The 22,891-nt window shown below is 39.8% G+C and overlaps 1 protein-coding gene across 3 annotated transcripts in view; it reads left to right on the forward strand.

Moving 5' to 3' along the window:
- LOC129763158 (low-density lipoprotein receptor-related protein 2) overlaps positions 1-22,891 on the forward strand; it is a 166,508-nt gene that overhangs the window by 98,732 nt on the left and 44,885 nt on the right. For 2 of the 3 annotated variants that reach the window (XM_055761965.1, XM_055761966.1), the window contains exons 3-6: positions 11,093-11,236; positions 11,520-11,651; positions 22,187-22,459; positions 22,625-22,879. In XM_055761965.1, the coding sequence (XP_055617940.1) occupies positions 11,093-11,236; positions 11,520-11,651; positions 22,187-22,459; positions 22,625-22,879 (804 nt within the window). The remainder of the gene's footprint in view (positions 1-11,092; positions 11,237-11,519; positions 11,652-22,186; positions 22,460-22,624; positions 22,880-22,891) is intronic. The other variant, XM_055761967.1, reaches the window with a different exon arrangement.

A 22,891-nucleotide genomic window follows, 5' to 3' on the forward strand; every position in this document is an offset into this window, starting at 1 on the left:
AGTGTCCGAATTAAAAAGCCGTTCGGAATCAACAGAATTACGGTAACTGTGTAAACTATCACTTTGTCGATACTACCAACATCGTCAAATTCATAATAACTATGTCAATCAAATATACTGAAGTTATCATTATGCTTTGGACTTATAAATTTAATACAGATTTCAATACAGATTTTTCGAAAAAAAACTAAGATGAAAAGATTTTTTCAGACCAAAAACACCGATTTCATTATGGCAACCCTGAGATCCAAGCGCGCCCTTGCGCTACTTTAGAGAGTGTAGCTCTTCTTGCTTCTTCAGCGGACCTTACACGGTCAACTTTATTGACATTTGAGAGCATAATGACAGCTGAACATGGCCGACGACGCAGAAATCCGGATTTTCTGATTTTCGAGCATCAATATCGTGACATTTCATATGGATGCATGATGTTGACGTTTTACCTCACGGACTTCCAGACTGAGTTGCCAGATATGCAAGCGCACATTTAATTTTTGTTAGTCTTTTTTGCGATTGCAATTAAAATTTATAAACTACTGAAATTGTAGGAATCATAAATGGAAGCTTTTGGATTGGAAAACCGATACTTTGAATAGCAAAATACGGTACTTTTCACGATACAAATCAAAACTTCAAAGTAAACTGACAATGTGATGGTGAGAGAGTGGATGAAACTTAACAACGTTTTAGGAATTTTTTAACGTTGAACTCGGCCATTCTTTGCGCTAGTGAGCGGGTTGTGTGTTTCTTCACACTCCGCTATAAAATTTGGAGAATGAGAAGATCTGGGAAAATCACAGATGAAAAAACATCATGTGTTAATTCAAGCTATAGTAGAATTCCGATTATCCGCGGAATAGTCGGGCAAACTCACCGCGATTAACGAAAATCGCGGATGACCCATTAAAGGACAAAAAAATGCAAACACGAGAAGAGATGTTTCAACATAAAAACTAAGTTCTATCAATACAGAAATCAATCAACTATCCATCTATAAGGTCGGGTACACCAGTGGCTAAATAATGTAAAAGCCATGACCACAACAAAAGAGCATGGGCCTACCACTCACTAACAAATTCCGGAAAGGCCTATTGATTTACTATGGAGCTCGCAGTCACGAATAATCCGCAGGGCGGATCACCCGCTCGCGGATAATCGGGGTTCTACTGTCATAGTCTCATTTATGGAATAAAAACATTTGCTTGCAGATAAAATAACTTGCATATATTTTCGTAAACTAAAATAATCTGGCATCTCTGAAACTGAAAGGAACAGTCTGTATTTGTGAAACGAGTATTATGATGTATTTTTGAGAAGAAAAGCCAAAGTTTAAAGTGTAAATTATGAATGAAAATTAACTTTTACGAATCAAATTAATATTCTATGTGAATGCAAATCACTTTTTTGTTGCAAGTGGTGAGAAAATCCCATACAAAAATTATGTCTAAAATTGACGTTATATTATAATAATACATTTTAGTAGGAATATCTGAAAATTCAGGGGAAATAGGTTAAGTTAAGGTTAGGACTACGCGCTTCAACTAATTAAATAATACCAAGTAGATATTTTCATTCAAATTTTGCCAATTGAAAATTGCCTTTTAGCCTTCTAATCTGATAGAGAATAGTTTGGATCCCAAACTCAAATGTCGCCACTAGCCATCGCGGATATTTTCGTTGTCTCGGGTTGAGGGTGATATTGACCGTATAAGGTGGAAAAATATTGATTGAGGTTAGATCAGATGTTGAAAGCCTAGCTGTCACGATATTGAAGACACTTATTGTCAATCCGGTTGATCGTGTAAGGTAAGGTTACGATTTTGTGGCGTGGATATGGATTCGTTTTGGCATTGCAAAACCTCACCCCGAGCCCCTCTTGAAAACGTGGGATCGGTCGATCGGAGCAGTGAACGAACGAGAGAAAAGGCCCGTCTTCCGTCGCTTCGTCTAAAATGTCAACCCAGTCACAGCGAGAACTGGCGACGACGGCGGCGAAGGCGACATGGATTCACTTGAATGCTCAATGGGTAATTTGTTCGACTGTGATGGCAGTAGGCACTGCGGATCGGGTCAATAGGGCTTGGCGTGTGATGTTGCTAAATTAATTAAGTGACTCGATCGGTTGGAGTGTAACACTGAGTCAGCAATTAGCTGAGATCATCTGGGGAAGAGTTGCCGAGGTGTTCTGCCCGATCAGTAACAAGAATAAACAAATATTTGTGAGGGCCTAATTTAAATCTAATCAAATCAAAATAGTGCTAGACGTGAAGATAATTTAATAAATAAGTTATGGGACAGTTTTTTTATTGATAATGTTGTTTCCATGATAATTTGGGACACAATACGATCAATACGATTATTATCATCAGCGGAGCAGTTCATGCGCTCATATTCCATTGCTCTCGCCCCTCGATCGATCGGTCGAACGTATTTGCATACCTGCAACTCGTTTCCATAACCCTAATTGAGCCCAAAGCGTCGATCACTCGAAAATATTTCGACCTGAGGCCGGGACTATGCCGCTGGGAGCCATTTTAATGACCACTGGCGCTAGGTTAAATGCTAGCAAGCCACGCACTGTCACTGTGTTTTGCTTGCTGCGAGGGGTAATTAAAGGTGCCCCAGGAGCGGAAGTGAAAGTGCCCAGTGCCCACATTTGGTGGGTCACTGGGTTCCGTTATGGCGCAGAGCGGGTATTTTGGAAGTGGCAATCCAGTTTCGCTAATGTGCTCTGGGCAAGTTAATGAGGCCGCGATTACTTTGTGCCACCGCGAGGGGTGCATCACGCAATTGGTTCACTTTAATTGCAGCTCCCTCCGAAAGTAATCATCGGTAATAAGGCGGAAAGTAGCTTGCATGTTGCTACAATTGAAGCCATTTTACATGCGCTGCTCGACACAGTTGTTGGTAATCGGTTTAGGCATTCGTTGCACACGTGTTGAGCTTTCTTCCGGCTAGAGATGATGGTTGGCAAGGGAAAGCCCAAAAATGTCGTACTTTGTCATGAAGAGAAATTAACCGCAGATCACTAATTCCTACAAACGCGAAACGGAAATTACTGCATATGTCTACGCATCGAAAGGCACACCAAATTGGAAAACAATCTCTCGTTTGGGGCTATTTTCCGCATCAAGATACGACTACGGTGTCGGAATGATCACGCAATGTCACAACATCAAACCAAACCGAAAACAAGCGAAGCCAAGCCATCGGCTGAAGGTACCATAAAACACTCATTTTGGTGGATCGGGCATCGCATGGGAAAAGGGTAAAACGATAGACAACGGGAGGGAATGGTAAATTTCGTAGTGAACAATCACGAAAACACCGCCAGTACAAGTCAGTCAGCCTGTGTCCATCCGCTTGTTCACGGCCTGAGTCTGGGCGGTCAATGCACTTTTCGATGGCGATCGATGGCGACGGTAAGCCTGTAGTAACGACGCGTGGGATAATGGCAAAAAGTACGCGTGTAGATCGATTGTAATCTGCACACGAGGGGGGAGGGGGAGGGGCTTAGCGACGACCCGAGCCGACGAATGGTGTTGGTCATGATAACGGTGATCGCGCGGTAGCGGAACACGCGGTAGCAACATAAAAATAGCATCAAAACAATGGGAAAACATGACGACGACTGGCATGACTGGCACAACACATGCATTGCAATGCAGTTTGTGTTCGAGCAGTGAGTTACGTGAACACGAGGAGACCACAGTTTGCCGTTGGTCGACGAGAAATGAACAGCGCTGTTAATCAAAACATTGAACAATGACTTATTTTGAGCAACGTTTAATTTTGAACTTAGATTGTTCAGGTCTAAAATTAACCGATGGTCGTGGCTAAAATAAACCCCTAAACAATGTCGAGGCGACTGACGAATTCCACTAATTACAACACGATTTGAACTAATTAACGCTATTCTTGATGGACTCTTTTTGTTCTACTCTATCGGTTTACCAAAAATATGCTCCGATTTTACTAAAACCAGAAATATAACCATTTTTGAAAAATCTAATTTTTACCCGCTTGGCCGATTATCAATTTCTCACCGGTAATGGTATTTGAATACACTTTGTATGGAAATACCAAACTGCAGTTTAAGTGTCTAGACAAAACATTTGAACATTTTCATTTTTGTGGTTTTCGGGTTATCGAGATCTAAAAGACCCTTACCCTTAGTGTGGGTTGTTTCACTATAAAGGGTTATTCAATTCAAGCAATCAGTTTCCTCTATCATCATGATAATGAAAGTAACCAATTGATATATCAACAAAATTTACAATAACTTTAAATCGGAATGGACTATAGTACTCGACGTATGAATAGTTTCCCTGAAAAAATATTCCAAAACTGTTTTGGGGGAATGTTTGTTCCCATCGAAATGTGTTCCCTAACACAGACTTCAAAACCAAGGCGCCTGAGGAAATCAACATTGCGAACAAATGCATGTCAGGGGCAGGGCTGCCAATAATATTTTTCAAAAAACTGGAAGATTGTTCTTAAAAGTTATAGGAGGTTGTGTTCAAGACACGAGCGCATTTTTGACGTAGAACTCCGCTGTAGTTTAATTCAAGTCGCTTGCTTATAACTGCGGATATTATTGTATAATGCTACGAAAATTTTGAAATAACCATTCTATCAGTTTGGTTGCCCTGAAATGTATTTTATTGTAGAATCAATTGACGATAATTGTTTGATGATTCATTCTTGTGCTCGCAGAACAATACATGCTCAAGATAAACGTAGCTGTCATCCTTAGTGGAGAGAGTTTTCCTACCGTCATGCGAAACTAAATCACCGACAAAATTCCAGAACATTTATTTTCTTGGTGAGCTGATGACAGCCTAGCTTGATAATTCCCCACACAATCATGTAGCTCAAAACATTGATGCAATTGCGTCAGTTTGATGCAACGATTGCAATGCCAGAGACATCAGCGAGTGAGTAATTTGGTCGCGTCCACAGCTCAGTCCGAAACGAAGACATGTGATGACGCAAAACAAGGAAGAACGAGCGATGTTTATTGTTTCGTATCTAGAATGATACTGAAAGTTTGCATTTCCTTCATTTCTTTGTTGAATTAAAAAGACTTTAAACTTCTTCAGTTCATTCGTCTCTAGCCTTCAAAAAGGCCCCTGGAAAACTCTACTCTTTCCTCATATTACTCCTCCACCCCCATTGCCTTGAGAAAACCATTCAATCCCCCATCGTCCAGCTTGCCCAGCAACGGTGTTGTCCAGTCGGTGTGTTACACGAATTTTGACTTTTCTGTAGTGTTTATTTTGACCATCTTCGTTGCTGTTTTTTTCGCTCTGACGAAGAATTTTAAAAAATGTCAAAGGCAGATTTTTTGAATAAAAAATAAACGAACTACATTTTTTTTATCAATTAATGCTAGGTCCAACTGACATTTCGGCAGGGAAAAATTTTTTAGTATTATTGACATCAAATCTTCTCTAAACTTAATTATAATTTGATTTTACTTCTCGCCTAATGTTGAGTTTTTATGATTCTGAACGCTAGAATTATATATTTTATTTTTACTTTTCATTGAAACAACTGCCGATTACCAAAATAACAACATTTATTTCATGCGAGTTCATTCAAAAGATAGAAAATCAGGATCAATGCATAATACTTGAATGAACATATTTCGGCTGTCGTGCTTTGTTCTTCTCATTTTCCACAGTTTTTCTATGTTCAATCTGTGCTGTATCAACAATTTGATGAAAAACGCTTCAAATCGTGGCAATTAGGTATAACTATTTACACCGGCAACCGATTTTAATATTTCGAATAAACGTTTCCTGAATTTTCGATACCTTCGTCTTTCAGCTGGGTATAGAAGGAATCTAACGTCACAAAGATTTCTGCAAAAGGTAATATTTCTTGTGAGAAATTGTGGTTCGGCCAAAAAAGTGAATAAACAAAGCCAAAGTCACGAAAACGTTTGTTCTTTTGCTCGGAGAAAGATTTGACAGAAAATGCATGGGAAAAAAGATACAAGATTTTTTTTATTGAAGCAAAATGCACTTGCAAAATATATTTGATTGACTTCGCATGATCCAGATAAAAATCTAGATCTTCTCTGTCCATCAATTCAGATGGACATCTTTCTTTTAGGTTTGTAGTCGAAGTTTTCAGCTTTTTCATATCGTTTAATTATATCCTGAACTGCTGTTCACGGTCAATCAACACTCTCAGCTATTTCGGAGACACTTTTTTTCAATCCTATTCTTATTTGCCTTTTCTACCCATTTTCTACACATTCGTAAAGATATAGCACGAAATTATAAATGAAAAAAGTGAATGAGAAATGTCAGTTAAATGCATATGCAGTGTTCCCAGATCTTTTGAAGTGGATGAAAAAATATTTTTGTGTTTATTTCCAATGTTTATGTCCATCATATTAGTCATCTATGTGTTGACGTAGGATTACGTTACGGATAAATTCGGAAACATATTGGGAGTAAAAATAAAAAAAAACGGACAGTCCATTTTCAAGCGCATATTTCTCAGTCTTTTCCCGATGGATTTACGAGATTTTTGCATCAATCGATTTGAGTACTCCATAGCAATTTATTTCTTATTATTATTTAAGTCATTAATTTTTACAGGCTCAGAATCAATTTATTTCAATGAACAAAATTATATATTTAATGAAACTAACTATCGAACAATTAAAAAATATGAAGCATCACCAGATCGAAAACCTCGCGTTCTGGTTAGTCGAGTGGTACAAGCAATCTCTACGGACTTGTGCAATGAAATATGAGTACGAATTAAGTACTCCATAGCAATTTATTTCAATGAACAAAATTATATATTTAATGAAACTAACTATCGAACAATTAAAAAATATCAAGCATCACCAGATCGAAAACCTCGCGTTCTGGTTAGTCGATTGGTACAAGCAATCTCTACGGACTTGTGCAATGAAATATGAGTACGAATTAATTCTCTACTGTTGTGTCTGACACATATCACATGTTTCTGAATGCCGAGAGTTCAGTTCACGTTTTTGCTGGACACTTCAATCTCGGAGAGTACATTCGTCTCAAGTTTGAGTTTTCCAAATGTACCTTACAAAGCCTCTAAACAGAGACATGCACGGTCTGTGATACCGTGCGCGAGCATACGAATTAAGATTTTACGCGCGAGTACAGGAGGGTTAAAAGAGAGCTAGTCCGTGAATTAACTATCTCTCACGAGACCGTTCGTCATATTTTGGTTGATGTTTTGGATATGAAAAAGAGTAGCAGCACGATCAGTGCCAAAAGAGTTCAATTTTCTTTAAATGCCTTCGCAATCAAGTGGCTGAAGACATGCCTGAACGATCAAATCTGATCTTACGTTCATCCAACACATAATTACTGGCGACGGGATATGGGTGTACGAGTATGACATGCAAACGAGTCATCAATCGTCAGCATGGTCCGCTGCAAACGAGTCGAAAACCGAACAAATCTCCTCAAAGTGAATCTAATGCAGAATGTTTTCTCCGATATTCGTGGTGTTGTCCACTCGGAATTCCTTCTGGACGGCCAAACAGAGCATTATCTTGGCGTTATGAGAAAATTCGTCGCAAACGGCTAGATTTGTGGAAGAATAATACTTGAATTTTGCACCATGATAATACACCAGCTCTAGATCGACCATTGTGGATGAATTGTTGACCAAAAAGAGGCAAGAATTTGACTGAAAAACCATCGTCCTCTCCGGATAAGGTCTTTTCCTATTTCCGAAACCCGTTTTGGCAACACTGAAGACATAGAAACGAGAACTGAAGCTATGAAAAATGTTTCGATGGCTGGATTGTTCGTCGGAAAAAGTGTATTGCCTTAGAAGGGGCCTATTTTGAGAGCGATAATATAAATTTATATGATAAATAAAGCATTGTCCCTAAAACACAAATTCCCGGTATGTATTTGACAGAATGTATGTGGGCAGACCCTAACTACTTTTCACATCGTGACGTCGGTATTTGTGTTTATGTACAGTTACCACATCTATGTGTTATTTTCAGTAAGTTTTCCAATATATGACAACGTGCAGTGGATTGTAAGAGTTGTAATATCACGTAGAAAAAACTGTATATAAGTGATATTTTTGTGCGACATTTTCACTCCTCCGCGTTCATTGAAACGAGCGAACTTTCTTTATTTTAATAATACCAAAGAAATTTTTAAGGCTCTCAGGGTCGGTGATGCTCCCGTGGCCGAGAGGTTAGCGTCACACATTATCATGCCGGGGGGTACGGGTTCGATCCCCGTTCTAGCCGGCGGATTTTTCACCAACGATTTTTTTTCGGACTTGCAATAAGGTCACGCGTATCTAGTGCTTGTCATTCCAAAATACAATTAAGACGTGTTATTCGGCATAGAAGTTTCAACTAAATACTGCTAATAAAAATGACGCAAGTTATACCTACGTTGAGAAGACAAATGTTCCACTGGGAACATTAGTGTCATCCAAAAAGTGTCGGTGTGTATATTGTGGGAAAATGGTCTACAATGAAACAGCATTTCACCGAAATGCTACTGCTTTCGAGGACTAAGAATACGGAACTTTTTACCACTAAAATTATGTGAATAAGTTACAATACAATTCTCATGTATTAAAAAACAAACCGTTGCAAGATCTCATGAGTATTTGCTCAAAACATAATGATACCGTTAGTATCTTTAATATTGTGTTGTTTCTCCCGTATACGCTTGATATTGAATGCAAATAATTACGACACCATATTTTGTTTTTCAATAAAATAAACTTATTCTACTACTCCACCTCTTTATGTACCTTATTGGCGATCTAACGAAAAAATCTACACCTAGGCGGCGCTGCGGTGAAAGTGATGATGGTTTTAAATTTTGCAATGGGAGTTTATGGGAGGTTTGTAGTCTTTCTATAAATTACAATTGACGAATTTACGATGGATTTACAACCAGATGGCGCAGCGAGTAAAATGAGGATGTTTTGTTTTTTTGGTATGGTATTCGTTCAAATTTTCTAGAAAAATCAGAATTTATCTTCAAATTTCCCGGTTCCATGTATACTTTCCACGCTGAAAAGGTTAGAAAATCATCATTTTACAATGTGCACGTATATTACGAGGAATGGCTTGTAATAAGTATTGTAACTTTATTTTTTTTTTCAACTAAGTAAACGATGAATAGGGTGTTTTGCGCTAAAAATACTGCAAATCCTTCTCGTATCGGCCCCTACATAATCAATGATATCAGCCAATTTGATATGATATCGATTTCATCGCAATTATCCATAGTGTCAATAACCGGTATGCATTATCAAACTTAAAATTTTCGAAGATTATCTATGACTTTGGTCGAATCGCGTGTTGAAACCATCGTAAATATACAGAACTCCAACTTTCTTACCATATACTGACGACATTCAATGGCTGAAATGAATCTAAATTGAAATAAAATGAATAGTCACCACCGAATATTACTTTTCAGTGCGTAAAATAAACAAACACCCTCACTCTTGTGGTTCTGAGCTCTAATGTAGATGTCGCATGAGCTGATTCAGTTTTGCGTAAATTCGTCAATATTATAATCATAAAAGATTATTTGATTGCGATGAGTTTGGAAGAAATTTAATTCTGCGCAATTTTATATATAACATGTTATATTTTTACCTCTTTCAGTAGTGAAAACTGTATAAATATTGACAATTGTTGAATCAAAGAAGAAAATTCGAGAGCACAATCAAAAACAAATAGAAAAATGCATGATTCCTTCATGTGAGAACTACCTTGGAAAGCCCGGAAGTAAAATATACGTGATTTGTTTTTGAGTTTTAGGTTACATTATCATCATTTTCTTAGTTCAAAAACAAAATGATGTCTCACCGATCGTTTACGTTTTGCGTTAGATCGCCAATTTAGTATGAACTTATAATCAAAAATATACAGAAAACTCCGAAAACAGGTAAAAATTAATATCTGGAAAATCACGATCTTCAGAAGGTACCATTGCTTCGCAATTTGAAGTGATTATTTTAAATTCACAACATCCATCCAGGTTTACAAGTAATCCGACACAATATCCAGATCGACTCGCATTGCATCCAATTACACACAAAAAACGCCATCTAATAACCACACAGTGATTAGCTCCAATTTCAATCCAACGGCGCATCGGTCGAATCTGACACAAATCACAATTGAAACTCCGAGAGCGGGGGACCATTAAATTGTTTATTCCTGATCATATCGGATCACAGCAAAGTACCACGACCACCATTGTATTGTGGCTCTTCACATCTCCTCTGCGAATGCAACAATCGCATAAAAAGCGACAATTTAGCTATTCATTTGACATGCAAATCTTCCATGTATATCCAGTCATTAATCCATTCCGCCGGCTATGGAAAGCTCGCATCGCGCTCGGTTCTCAATTGAGGCTCACGTTTCGGATAATCGCAGCACGGACTCTCCAAACCTTCGGTCGGCTCATGTCGTGCGATGGCGGCAGACAAACAGGATGGATCCCCTGAGGTGGTATTTATCGATTCCTGATTCGTTGCCTGGGTCATCAGGTTTCTGTAATCGTCCGTTGTCTATCAGCAATCAATCGCTTTTTTTCCACTATGAGTCCTTCCGGGAATGGCGACGCCGACGACGAGTACAGAAAGCAATCGTTGAATAATTGATCCCAATTGGGGTTCTCTTTTCATTCCCTTTCCTCTACGCCAGTCTACTTTAGTGTGTATAATTGTGGTTTGATTCCTCTGTAGCTCCCAGAACACAACATAATGGTGAAAAAAAAAGGAAAAGCCAGTAGGAGGAGGAGGAGTGTGCTCAATTAAATATAATTACACAAGGTCACGGTTGTTTCATAATGAAATATGCCTGAACCCCGGAGGGGCCCAGAGTTTCTTGACCTTTGGATCATGATGATTGATTTTCGAGTTCAAGTATCGCAAATAGTTGGTGCTGCCAACACTTCTTTGGCAGCGACAGTGCTTCGATCGGTGGTTATTCACAGTCTACTTCGATTTCGTTTTCACACGTTATAATATCCGGTATTTTTTTTTGTTTCTCTCCCACGTTTACTCCCCGACGCCGCCACAGGTGGAATTATATTTAGGAATGAAACCGACGTGCCATGTCCATCGGGGACGTTTCGATGCTCGGAGGGCAAATGCATCCCTCAGACATCGGTGTGTAATTATCAGAAGGACTGCGAGAAGGGCGAGGACGAGTTCAACCACTGTCGTGAGTATCGATTTAAGTAGCGGAACCTTCGCAGGAGCCAATTCATTCTAGGCGCTTCTGTAATTCAATCCAAAACAAACCAATTCCACGATTAACGTTCCGTTCTTTAATCACAAGACTGGTTCGCCAGACTGTTTGTTGGTTCTGCGAATGATTTACGACCAGAAATAAAGCTGTTTCGCACAACTGTGCCGACTGCTGCGATTGCAGCCCTGCAGTTCTGGTGACCAGAACTCATTCCCCCGCCTTGCCAACAACACATTCTTTCCCCTTTTAATTACAGCTCCCCCGGAATGTGAGCCTGGGCAGTTCAGCTGCGGCCAATACGTGTTCAACAAGACGTATTGCATACCACCGCACTACAAGTGCGACATGACCGTTGACTGTGTGGACGGGACGGACGAGTCCGATTGCAGTAAGTATAACCTCCCCCTGCCCATCTTTTCGAGAGGCACATATCTCTTCGAAATAACTAGAGGTGTTGCCTGCTCATCCATTATCGGAATTATATGATCATCACATCACCTTCATCATCATCAGCATCATGATCACAGCATGATCATCATCATCATCATCCGCATCCGATCGTAATCACACTCTCGAATTCGTGACTAGTTGTTTCCATTGCAAGCACCACCAACACTAGAGGGAGCTTTTAGCGCACCCGTGCACGCTTCCAATCCCTGGCCGAAGCGCGCTGACTTCAGAAAAATCTGAGCTCAGCGCACTTCAAGGTGATCCACTTTCCAGAACTTGCTTTTCGCTTGAATGTCTCTTTGCTGTTGCTGCTGGTGGGGTGTTATTGTTGTGGCGATAGTTTGTGCTGTGTGTGCTTCAATGTTCTAGCTTATCTTAGCTTTTTCCTATCCTCGTGAGCTTCTGGCGGCGCGGTACACGGTAGGGATGCTCACAAAATGACCCCATCACAAAGTAAAAATATTTCGAAAGAAGATCGTATAGTTAGGAACGGGAATCAAAATTGTTGAAATGAGTACCGCAAACGATAAAAATATGTAAACAAATGAAGGAATATAACATGACGCATGATATATGAATACCAATAAATCTGCTCTTCAACGCGAGATGGCACTATTTGCATATTTGTGGTATTGTATCAATAATATCATGGACAGACATACAGCTGTACTAGCGTTCTACATGTACAGCGTTGTACATGTACCATCGTAGCTAGACATGCGGTTGTACATTGTACCGCATGTCAAACAGACAATCAGAAATTTGACAAATTTTCACCACATATTTCAATGAAAAAGTCACAGGAGAGTTGTGTCTGAGACACGACCGCATAGTTGACGTAGGATTGCGTTAGTCTATCTGTTCATTTTGGATATGTTTGAAGAATTAAACTCTTTGATAACGATTTGGTGGTCCTGAAAAGAGCCGTTTTGTTTGGCTGTTGGGTATTGTTTGTTCACTCCACCAGTGTTTACAACCGATTGATGATGACAGAAGGATGATAACTAGCATTTAGATGATGCGTATCAGATAGAAGATGCCGAAGTGGTATGAAATATGATGAAAATCACCCTCTGTGACCCTAGACGAGATGCCTCCAGTGTTATGTATGGATGAAGTGAAGAAAAAAAACTCATCAATGTAATATAAGATAATTATCAATACCGAACGCAATTATCAATTTTTTGATCAGTAAAAACATGTTACTTTAATATAGAGAAAACGAGAAAACACATTTGAAATGTTTTCGGTAATTTTCTTTTCTAATTTTTACTTTCTGAGTGTTTATTCAACCCAAAGCGAATTTTTATTGGACTAACAACAACTAATACTATATATCAAGAGCATATGGGACATCACTTTCCGAATAATTCTTCTCTTTTTCAACTTTTCTCGCCGTATGAACTTTCCTTGGGTGAAAAAGAACACAACAAAACAGACAACTTAAACCGAACGACCGGTTCTCGAGCGGGAACACACCTTGGTTTCTATTTATGAAAACTGAAGTAAGTCGTTTCATATATCAAGTCATTTTCAACACAAATGCTACCGTATACAATTATACACTTACACTTTTGTTAAATTTTTCACAATCGTGTAGGTCATTGATATGTTCCACATTTAAATTTTATTTGCTAGAATTAATCGTATCACTCACCTTACTTGCAATATAAAAAATGCCCCCAACTTGCATACATTTGCAATCTTGATTTCCCTCGGGCTCCTTGGTTTTGATGTCTCTGTTAGGGAACACATTTCGGTGTGAACAAAAGCTACCCCTACTTTCATGTACAGTAGAATCCCGATTATCCGCAGAATAGTCGGGCTAGGTCTCCGCGTATAACAAAAATCGGGGATAACGCAATGAAGGGTTGAGAATGAGGTGTAAATACGAAAAATTGAGTTTTAGCATAAAATGAGTGGGTTATATCTATGATATAACCGCAAGGTTCACGTGGAACTACCTTAGCTTAGCAATCATTCGTTTGTATTGATTAAATTCTTGATTTTTTTTTTCCAAAATATATATTTTTATAAAGGCTCATATGGCGTTAGCCTTACGGGGCCGGGAGTTCAATACAATTTTTCTTATTATCTATGTTAGTAATATGTAACCGATTACTCGCGGTTGGCTCGAGGTTAGTATTACAAGTGTTTTCGTAATTGGGATGTTGCTGTCTCCAATGTTCTGTACGTGTGCCCGACACGGGATACTTCCTATTGGGATGCAGCTGACCATTAATCAGCAACGCCCCCCTAGTCTGTACCTCATATCTAGCGTGGTGCGTCTTTCTCGACTCGAGGAATCCAGGATAGAATGGTCACTAGCCGGCGCAATCATCAGTTCGTGTAGAGTTGTCATGAGCGGTACAACCTTTGGCTCTTGTTGAATGATCAGTAGACTGCACAACCTTTGGCCCGTGTGTCTGTAAAGAGTGTGTGTATGTATTGCCGCGACTAAGTAAAAGTTTATCGATCGGATAGGAGGGATATGAAACGGGGACACAACGAAGGAAACATCATTAAACGTTGACATCGGCGTTTCTGAGGAACAGGTATAGATGAAGCAGAAGATCAGGATCACGGCTACCTAAGATATCCCGGACGGGGATATCCGATTGTCTGCCTTGTGCTCTTAGTGCTCTAGAGAGCTGAGAGCGAGCAGCATGGAACCGGATACACGACCAGACAACATGCTCGATGTCGTGGTAGCCATCGCCACAATCACAAAGATTGTTTGCTGCGAGCCCAATGCGATAGAGATGCGCGTTTAGGTTGTAGTGATTGGACATAAGCCGAGATATCACGCGAATGAAATCACGACCTACATTCAATCCCTTGAACCATGCCCTCGTCGAGACTTTAGGGATAATCGTGTGTAACCAACGACCGAACTCATCTCCACTCCACATGCGCTGCCAACTTACGAGCGTATACTGACGAGGAATGTGGAAAAATTCATTATAAGCAATTTGCCTTTCAAAAAGAGTGCCTTCTAAAGCGCCCACCTTAGCTAGCGAGTCCGCTTTCTCATTCCCCGGAATCGAGCAATGAGAGGGAACCCATGCTAAGGTAATAAATTCTTGATTGAATGAAACAGTTTCCAAATTCAATTGAGTTCAATATATTTGCTCTGTGAGTGAAAAAAATGAACAAATGCCGTGTAAAGTCAATTCATTTATTGTGATTGATTGTTCTTCGTTACAAGTAAATTTAATGACGGACCTTTTACGTTTGGTATGATGACTAGAACAAAATATATGTACGGAAGAATTATCAAACGTTTGATGAACCAGCCTAAGGCTGAAAATCATTCCAATAAAGACAAAAAAAAATTATCAAACGATTATTTTATTTTACATTTCCCTCTGAAGTTTACATCCCAAAAGTGTACATACTTCTCGAATCTCGAATTTGCTTGAAACTGGGAAGTTCATTCGCTTCTAGTGGCTGCACGATTTTCCCAGGTTCCTAAGTTTAGAAGATCATGTTACGACAGACATATTCCACTCTGCACAAAGGCAAGCGAGGACAAAAGTACTCGCAGTTTGCATTTATTTGCAGAGCCGATTTCCCCAGAAACCTCGGTTTTGAAGTCTGTGTTAGGGAAAAACATTCCAGTCGGAACAAAAATATCCCCGACTTGCATGAATTTGAAATACCGATTTCTCCAGGCACCTTGGTTTAGAAATCTCTATTAGGGAACACATTTCGGTGGGAACAAAAGCTCCCCCTACTTTCGTGTGTTCTTTTTCTTCTTTTTGGCTTTAAGAGAGTTTAAACTTTTGTGCTCCCGTGGCCGAGTGGTTAGCGTCAAACCTAGCATGCCGGGGGTTCGGGTTCGATTCCCGTTCTGGTCGGGGAATTTTTTCTTCTTTCTTTTCCTCTGACTTGCACTGTGGTCACGCGTATTCTAGAGCTTGTCACTCAGAATGCATTCAAGGCGTGTTATTTGGCATAGAAATCTCAACTAAGTACTAATGAAAATGACGCAAGTAATATTACGTTGAGACGGCGGAGTTCCTCTAGGAACGTTAGTGCCATATAAGAAGAAGAAGAAGGGTTTAAACTTTTCAGTTCACTCGCCTCTAGGCTCTTTCGTGTGTTTGCAATGCCGATTTCGCTGCTTGGTTTTAAAGTCTGTGTTAGGGAACATTTTTCGATGAGAACAAAAGTCCCCCTACTTTCATGTATTTGCAATGCCGATTTCCCCAAGTCTGCTTGGTTTTGATGGCTGTGTTAGGGAAACCGTAAATCGGGCCAATCAAAACGATGCAGTTAGGGCGTTTAGATAACGCCTAATATTTTACAGTTTCAATTGTTTATCTAATGAAAAACAACATTTTGTTAGTTGCGATAGATGCGTAGAAATATTCCCTATCAAGTGATGCAAACATCTCTCCTATCCAGTACGAAATGTTCGAGCTATAAGCATTCGAAATCTTTCATTTTTTCCTGCATGTTCTGTGTTTAGGTTTTCATTTTACCCTCCATATATTCCGGTTAGACGTAGTCCCACGTCAAAAACAATGTTTCATAAATACAGAAAGCGTTAAACTATCCATCTTTGAGGTCATGTACACCAATGTTCAGATAATGTGGAAGTCATGACCAAAACAAAAGTGCAAGACTCTACCCCTACTTTCATGTATTTGCAATGCCGATTTTCCCCAGGCAGCTTGGTTTTGATGTCTCTGTTAGGGAACCGCCATATGTGTCGTCAATTTCGACCAATCAGATGTGGGTATTTCCGTTAGAATAGGGGTTGAGATTTTCCAAATGTTCGATAGTTAGTTTCATGACACATATTATTTTATTCAATATAAAAAATTGTTATGGAGTGCCGAAATCCATTGACGCAAAAATTTCATCAATCCATCACGAAATGACTGAGCAATACGCGTTTGAAATTGGACAATTTTCAATTTTCAATTTGAAGCCCAATATGTTCCCGAAAGACGTAATCCTACGTCAAAAGGTTTGTTTTAGCGTCTAAATCAGTGGTGGCCAGGTATACATATGGTGCGGGCCGCATTAGAATTTTCATTATAGCTGCGGGCCGCAATGATTTTTTCTCACTACTTCTCGTAATGAAATGTAAAATATACGTATTTAACTGGAACTTTTATTTGACTCACTTTTTATTTTAACATAGAAGGCATTCGGTTCTATACCTGTAAAATTCATAACTCGAGAACGAAATAAGATAAAAACCCAAAACTTTTATTGAAGTATCCAGAATTAACATTCTTGGTAAAATTATTCGACCATCTCTTTTTCACGCAGAGTCGAAAACACTAAAACCAATCGTCAATCGCTGCAGCTTCTCGATAGGCACGCTCCCCCAACTTGGCCCAAAGTGAATAATCCGATGGATTGGCAAATGGTCAATCATTTGCGGAGATGATGTCTGGTAGGTTCGTTGCTAGTCTCGTTTTTCACCGTTCCAGGAGTTTTTTTTGCATCGTTCCAAACATATTCGATTGAATCTAGGCGTCAATAAATGACTCACATATCGATATACGCACCAATTCGTTCATGAACAACATAGAGAACATTGTGCAGCCGTACCGAGCTTGGACGTCCCTTTTAGGGCCTATTGCCCACATCAGTTGGTTCTTTGTATTATTGTAATGTACGGAACATGAATCGTTCGGTGATAGAAAATAGTTCGAGGCAGCTCATAGATGTTTTGCCGTTTTCCCGTATTTAAATAACGTGACAGTTGCCACACGCTTCTCGTACATTCCGCCCTTTTTCGTTGCTAGGAAACCGAACAGGTACTGATGGGACCACGAAACTTGGTGTGAGTGAAGGGGAACATCGAACTACACGACTGCAGTGTTATCACTTTTCTTCGCTCCAAATTTCTCTGCTGAGAGCAGTCGCGTTTTAACTTGCAAAATGATGGCTATTCTTCATAATGTGAAAACGATATCACGATTAAATTGGACGTTCTTTCAATCATCAAAATGTTTCTACAATATTTTTTTTTTGTTGATTAGAAAATCCTCAAATACAAACATACTCCAACACCGTTTCGATTTCACTCGAGCTGCTTTCCTTGAGCCATTTTATCTAAATCAGCTTGAATGTGAGAGATAGCGATGCGAAGCGTGTTTTTCAGTCACTGTCAGTGATGTTGTTCCTTGACTTTGATTTCACTTCTTTCATAACTGAAACAATTACTCACAAATATTTGTGGATTCGAACAAAGAAGCAATAAAATGAGCATTTTTTAGTAGTTCTGGAAATCGCTTCTGGAACAAATCTGGAGTAGAAATCCAAGACGTCATGGTTTTTAAATTTGTCACGCAGCTCTAAATCACACTGCGTTTCAATGAGAGTTTTCTGCATGTTTTCAGCAGCATGTACATCATCGAAACTGAATGAGGTAAAAAAAAGTTACAGAATTCATTCATGTACCAAAATCTGAGTTTGTTTTCGAATATGAAAAAAAAAATAAAAGATGAAAAGAATCTTAGAACTCACGTTGATCCAATGTGGGCGAGTTGATTGATGATTTGAACGATATCCTTCAATACATCCTCGAATCCTACATTCATAGGAAAAAGACAAACCAACTAATCGGTAGCTTCGGAATCATTCTCTCATCTATCACCAATGGATAAAATACATAGTCGGCAGCTCATTTTTCCAAACTTCCAAACAAACAATTTTCGCTTATAACTGAGTCAATTTTCCACCACAGGATGTGGCAACAAACTTGCCCATTCTTAACGCATGTTTCGACTCATATTTTCAATTCAGATTGAACCTTCTAAACAGCAGCAGCTTCATTACAAATCAAATAAACCATTTTCTGATTTATGCACGTGAAAAAGTATATTCCAGACAATTTTCCCTGGAATACAAGTCTTTCGTCAGCCACTTTTATTTTTTTCCTAATGCAGGCTTTCAATTTGCTTCAATTTACACAACACATGGCACAGCGACAAAAAAGTGATTGCCAATAGACATCGAAATGGTGAATGAATTCGACCGCCCTCTAATGGCGAGAGCACATTAAAATCGAATGATTTTTTTCGTTCTCTCACTTATGAACTCACACGTACAAACATCCCGTTCTCTCCCATAACACTCTTGACAGAGTTTCCAGCAGTCAAGTCGGGTCTATACGTTGTCAGTTACTCGGTTGCGAGTAAACGTGAAACGATCCAATGAATTACGAAAGTACCACGAAAATTGACATTTGATCTGCATGTATGTTATAAACTCAAGAGAAAGTCAATGAAAAGAAGGTTTACCAAGTGTTTTGATTCAGTTGGTTAATGCTACCCACCACTAACCTTTATGGCGGTGCGCACAGTACAACTGTAGCCATGTACAACGGTGAAACATGTCGGTACAGATACAGCGATTGTACCGATGTGCTTGCATGGTTCGAGCGCTGTACATGGTGACAGGCATACAATTTTCAAAGTACAACGCTAGTACAGTTGAATGTCTGTCATAAGTATAATATATGAGATCTACAGACCCATTCCATAAGGTTATGTACCAAAGAACTAAATTTCAAATCTAAATTTAGGAGAAAATTGAAAACGTTATTTGAATAAGCACTAGTTATATAATAAATTCTTTGAAACGAATTTGATTTTTATGCACAAACCTTTGAGATAGACGAGTTTTAAACATAGAAGGCACAGAACGAAAAGGGTATAGATTCACGATTATTCTCTTCTTTTACTGTTAGAAAACACTTTCCAACTCTATATTATAATGAGGTGTAATATTAGCACGCATTTATGCAACAGCACCAGTGGCTTTGTGGATAGTGTGGTCGTGTAAATCAGCCTTACATTCCAGTCGTCCTTGGTTCGATCCTTGTTGACATCGTTTGGGCTTTTTTGGTACAATCCCAAGCTGACGTTCAGTCTGAGAGAAAGAGATGTCTGCTCCCCTACATACAATCCTTTTACAGCTTACTGGAAAACAGAGCGCTTTTCAAGGTTCGTCTTGAGGAGGGAGACCTCAACATTTTCACGCAGAATGTTGCAGTACGATTTTGCCATCATGGTTCCGCTAATCTTCACCAAGCTACCCACCTCACCACATGAAAAGCAAACCCACCTCCACCATCACGTTGGCTCCTCCGTGCTTGACTGTCCCTTGGATGTAACGCTCTTGCAACTCTTAACCCGACTTTCGATTGAAAAGCTCGAGTTCATCTGTCCACAGCTCCATTTTCCAGTACTTCAGCGGCTCGTCAGTGTACTTCTTGCGACCACGTGCTCCAGAGCCAAGTCGGTTGTTTCTATACATTAAAATACTCAAAACATAAACAATCGAGGAGTCTCATAATGGAACCTTATCGAAAATATATCGGTTTTTACAGTGGGAACAGTGAGAACACTTCAATGAATTCTGAACGAATGTCGAATGACAAATTCCTAGACAAGCCCCGAATGACTGCGAAATCAGGAAGGAGGTCGAAGTCCCGGAAAAAAGTTTCTCGTTTGACAAGCAATTATGGATCTGGTAATTTATCAAAAAAAAAATACCTTCCGAAGAGTTCACAGCGTTCCAGGTGCGCTCGTCACGACACATTTCTTCCACGATGTTACCAGCATGAAGGGCGGGCAGCCCCTCGCGCCTTGCTGTGATCTTGGGACACACGAATACGACGTGTTCCGGCTCTTGGTGACACCGTTCACCAGGAAGTTTTTGGATCAATATGTAACAAGCATATAACGGGTAGACATTTTACCTTTCGAATGAAGGGGATATCATACCATTTTGTTCAGTTGGTTAGGAGGTATTAACACTCAAAATCTTGTAGTTTTGGCGTAACGCTCTCGTTTTCGAAAATTTGAACTTACACCCCAGTATAGAAATGAAAAAGGTATTCCTACGTGAAAAGAAAATCAAAATCTGTTTTTATTCGTGGTGATGCGAAATATAATTATGTAACCTATTTCTCACGGCTTGCTGTGATATGATGAAAATGATTATGATGAAAATTGATACAAAAACCACAATCAAAGATAACCTGACCTTTTCTAAATCATTTGGATATATTAAGAAGCAGAATTCAAGGATGAAATAGGTTTGAAAACAATTCTTCGAAATCCATGGCAAAACGTTGTAATAAAAATGAAATGGAGAGAGATAAGTAAGAAGAAAAAACAGGAAGTGGGTTATATCTATGGTATAACCGCAAGGGTGACGTAGGACTATCGTTGATTTAGAGATCATTTGTATGAAGTTGAATCTGAATTCATTCTGAATGAATGAATATTTGGAGAACTTCGAAAACGAGAGCGTTACAAGGTTTTATACATCCAATATTGGATACGGAAATATCCTACTGATGGGGAAGAATAATCTTCAGAAGCTATCCTGTTGATTGCGATTGATTGAAAAATCACAAAACCTAATGTATTTGGTCACAGTGTTACATGGATAGAAAACATTAAAATAAACTCTTTCATATGAATGTAATTTTAAATTCCCAGAGGAACTGGCGGATTATTTTCAGTAACGATTAGATATTTCCACATTTTCCTCGATACTGGAAGCCCACCAGTGGTTAATGCTAACTCGATAACCATCTGTTAATAGCACTTGATTGAAACATATTTGGTCACAGTGTTACATGGATAGAAAACATTCAAATAAACTCTTTCACATGAATGTATTTTTAAATTCCTAGAGGAACTGGCAGATTATTTTCCGGATCTTTCTCGATCCAAACGGAAAGAATTCCGTGCGTGTATGTGTGTGTGTGTAGCGGCTGCTTCGAGATCTTCCCGGGGAACCGTTTGTAGCATCACTCTCCTCCTGATAGATTCCCTTCTGGCCTAGGGTGCACAAACAGGCTCTTGGTGACACCGTTCATCCGCGCTTTCATGATAAATGAAGAGCTTCACCACAACAGTGACAACATGCTCCAATCGCTGTTCAATTAGAACTGAGTGGATTTCCGAGCGGCGCTCACTTATATACCGATTGGTGATTTCAATAGCCAATTTTGAAAGCAAATTTAAGACTATTGAAACAAGTTTTTGGATCAGAAAGTAACAAGTATATAACGCGTAGACATTTTATCTTTCGAATGAAGTGTTTATCATACCATTTCGTTCAGTTGTTTAGGAGCTATTAACACTCAAAATCTCGGTCTTCGGCGTAACGCTTTCGTTTTCGAAACTTTGATTTTACACCCCGGTATAGAAATGAAAGACGTAGTCCTACGTCAAAAAATTCAACTAACAGAAACTGGAATTAAAGATAGCTTCGTTCTTAAAACCAGAAACATTGTGAGCATCCCTTTCCACTAACCACTCCTTAGCTTCATTCATGTCTGCGGCAAACCGATTGCGAGTGTAATTCCTAGGGAACTCCGGCAAAACCCTCGGCCCGCAACGAGGCTATTAGCATTGAAATGCTAAATTAACTTTTTTCCTGAAACGCTACAATTTACCCGTTTCTCATCCCACCCCCCATTCACAGCGTACCGCAAGTGCCAACAGGATGACATCCACTGCGGGACCCCAGCGCAGCCGGTTTTGGTGAACGGGCGCGTTACGGACATCTGTGTGCCAAAGGAGAAGAAGTGCGACGGTTATCTGGACTGTCGGACAGGAGTGGACGAGGACGGCTGCCCGGGAACGGCCTGCAGGCTGGACCAGTTCCGATGTGCCAACGGGCAGCGTTGCATCGACACCGGACTCAAGTGCAACCACAAGAACGATTGCGGTGATAACTCGGACGAGCAGAATTGCAGTGAGTGTGCTTTTGTAATTAATGCAAATATTATAAATGATAGCTCTCTTCACCCTAGACCTTTGAGCGCAAGGTTAATTAATTATTCCCTGAGATAGACTTGGCTATCTCAGGGAATTGGGATTTCCCGAATCCATAATAATGATCATGATTTGTTTCTGACAGACTTCCCGCCCTGCCACGGGGGCCAGTTCCGCTGCGCCAATTCCCTCTGCATCCCGGCGACCTTCCACTGCGATGGTTACCATGACTGTTCGGACGAGAGTGACGAAGCGAACTGCACGGCGATCGCCTGCCCGGATAACAAATTCCTCTGCCCCCGGGGTGGACCCAACGGACAGCCGAAATGTATCGCCAAGACGAAGCTCTGCGACGGCAAGCGAGACTGCGAGGATGGGACCGACGAGGAGACGGCTTGTTGTAGGTTTCGTC

The sequence above is a fragment of the Toxorhynchites rutilus genome, chromosome 1 (genome assembly GCF_029784135.1).
Source record: "Toxorhynchites rutilus septentrionalis strain SRP chromosome 1, ASM2978413v1, whole genome shotgun sequence".
Lineage (NCBI taxonomy): Eukaryota > Metazoa > Arthropoda > Insecta > Diptera > Culicidae > Toxorhynchites > Toxorhynchites rutilus.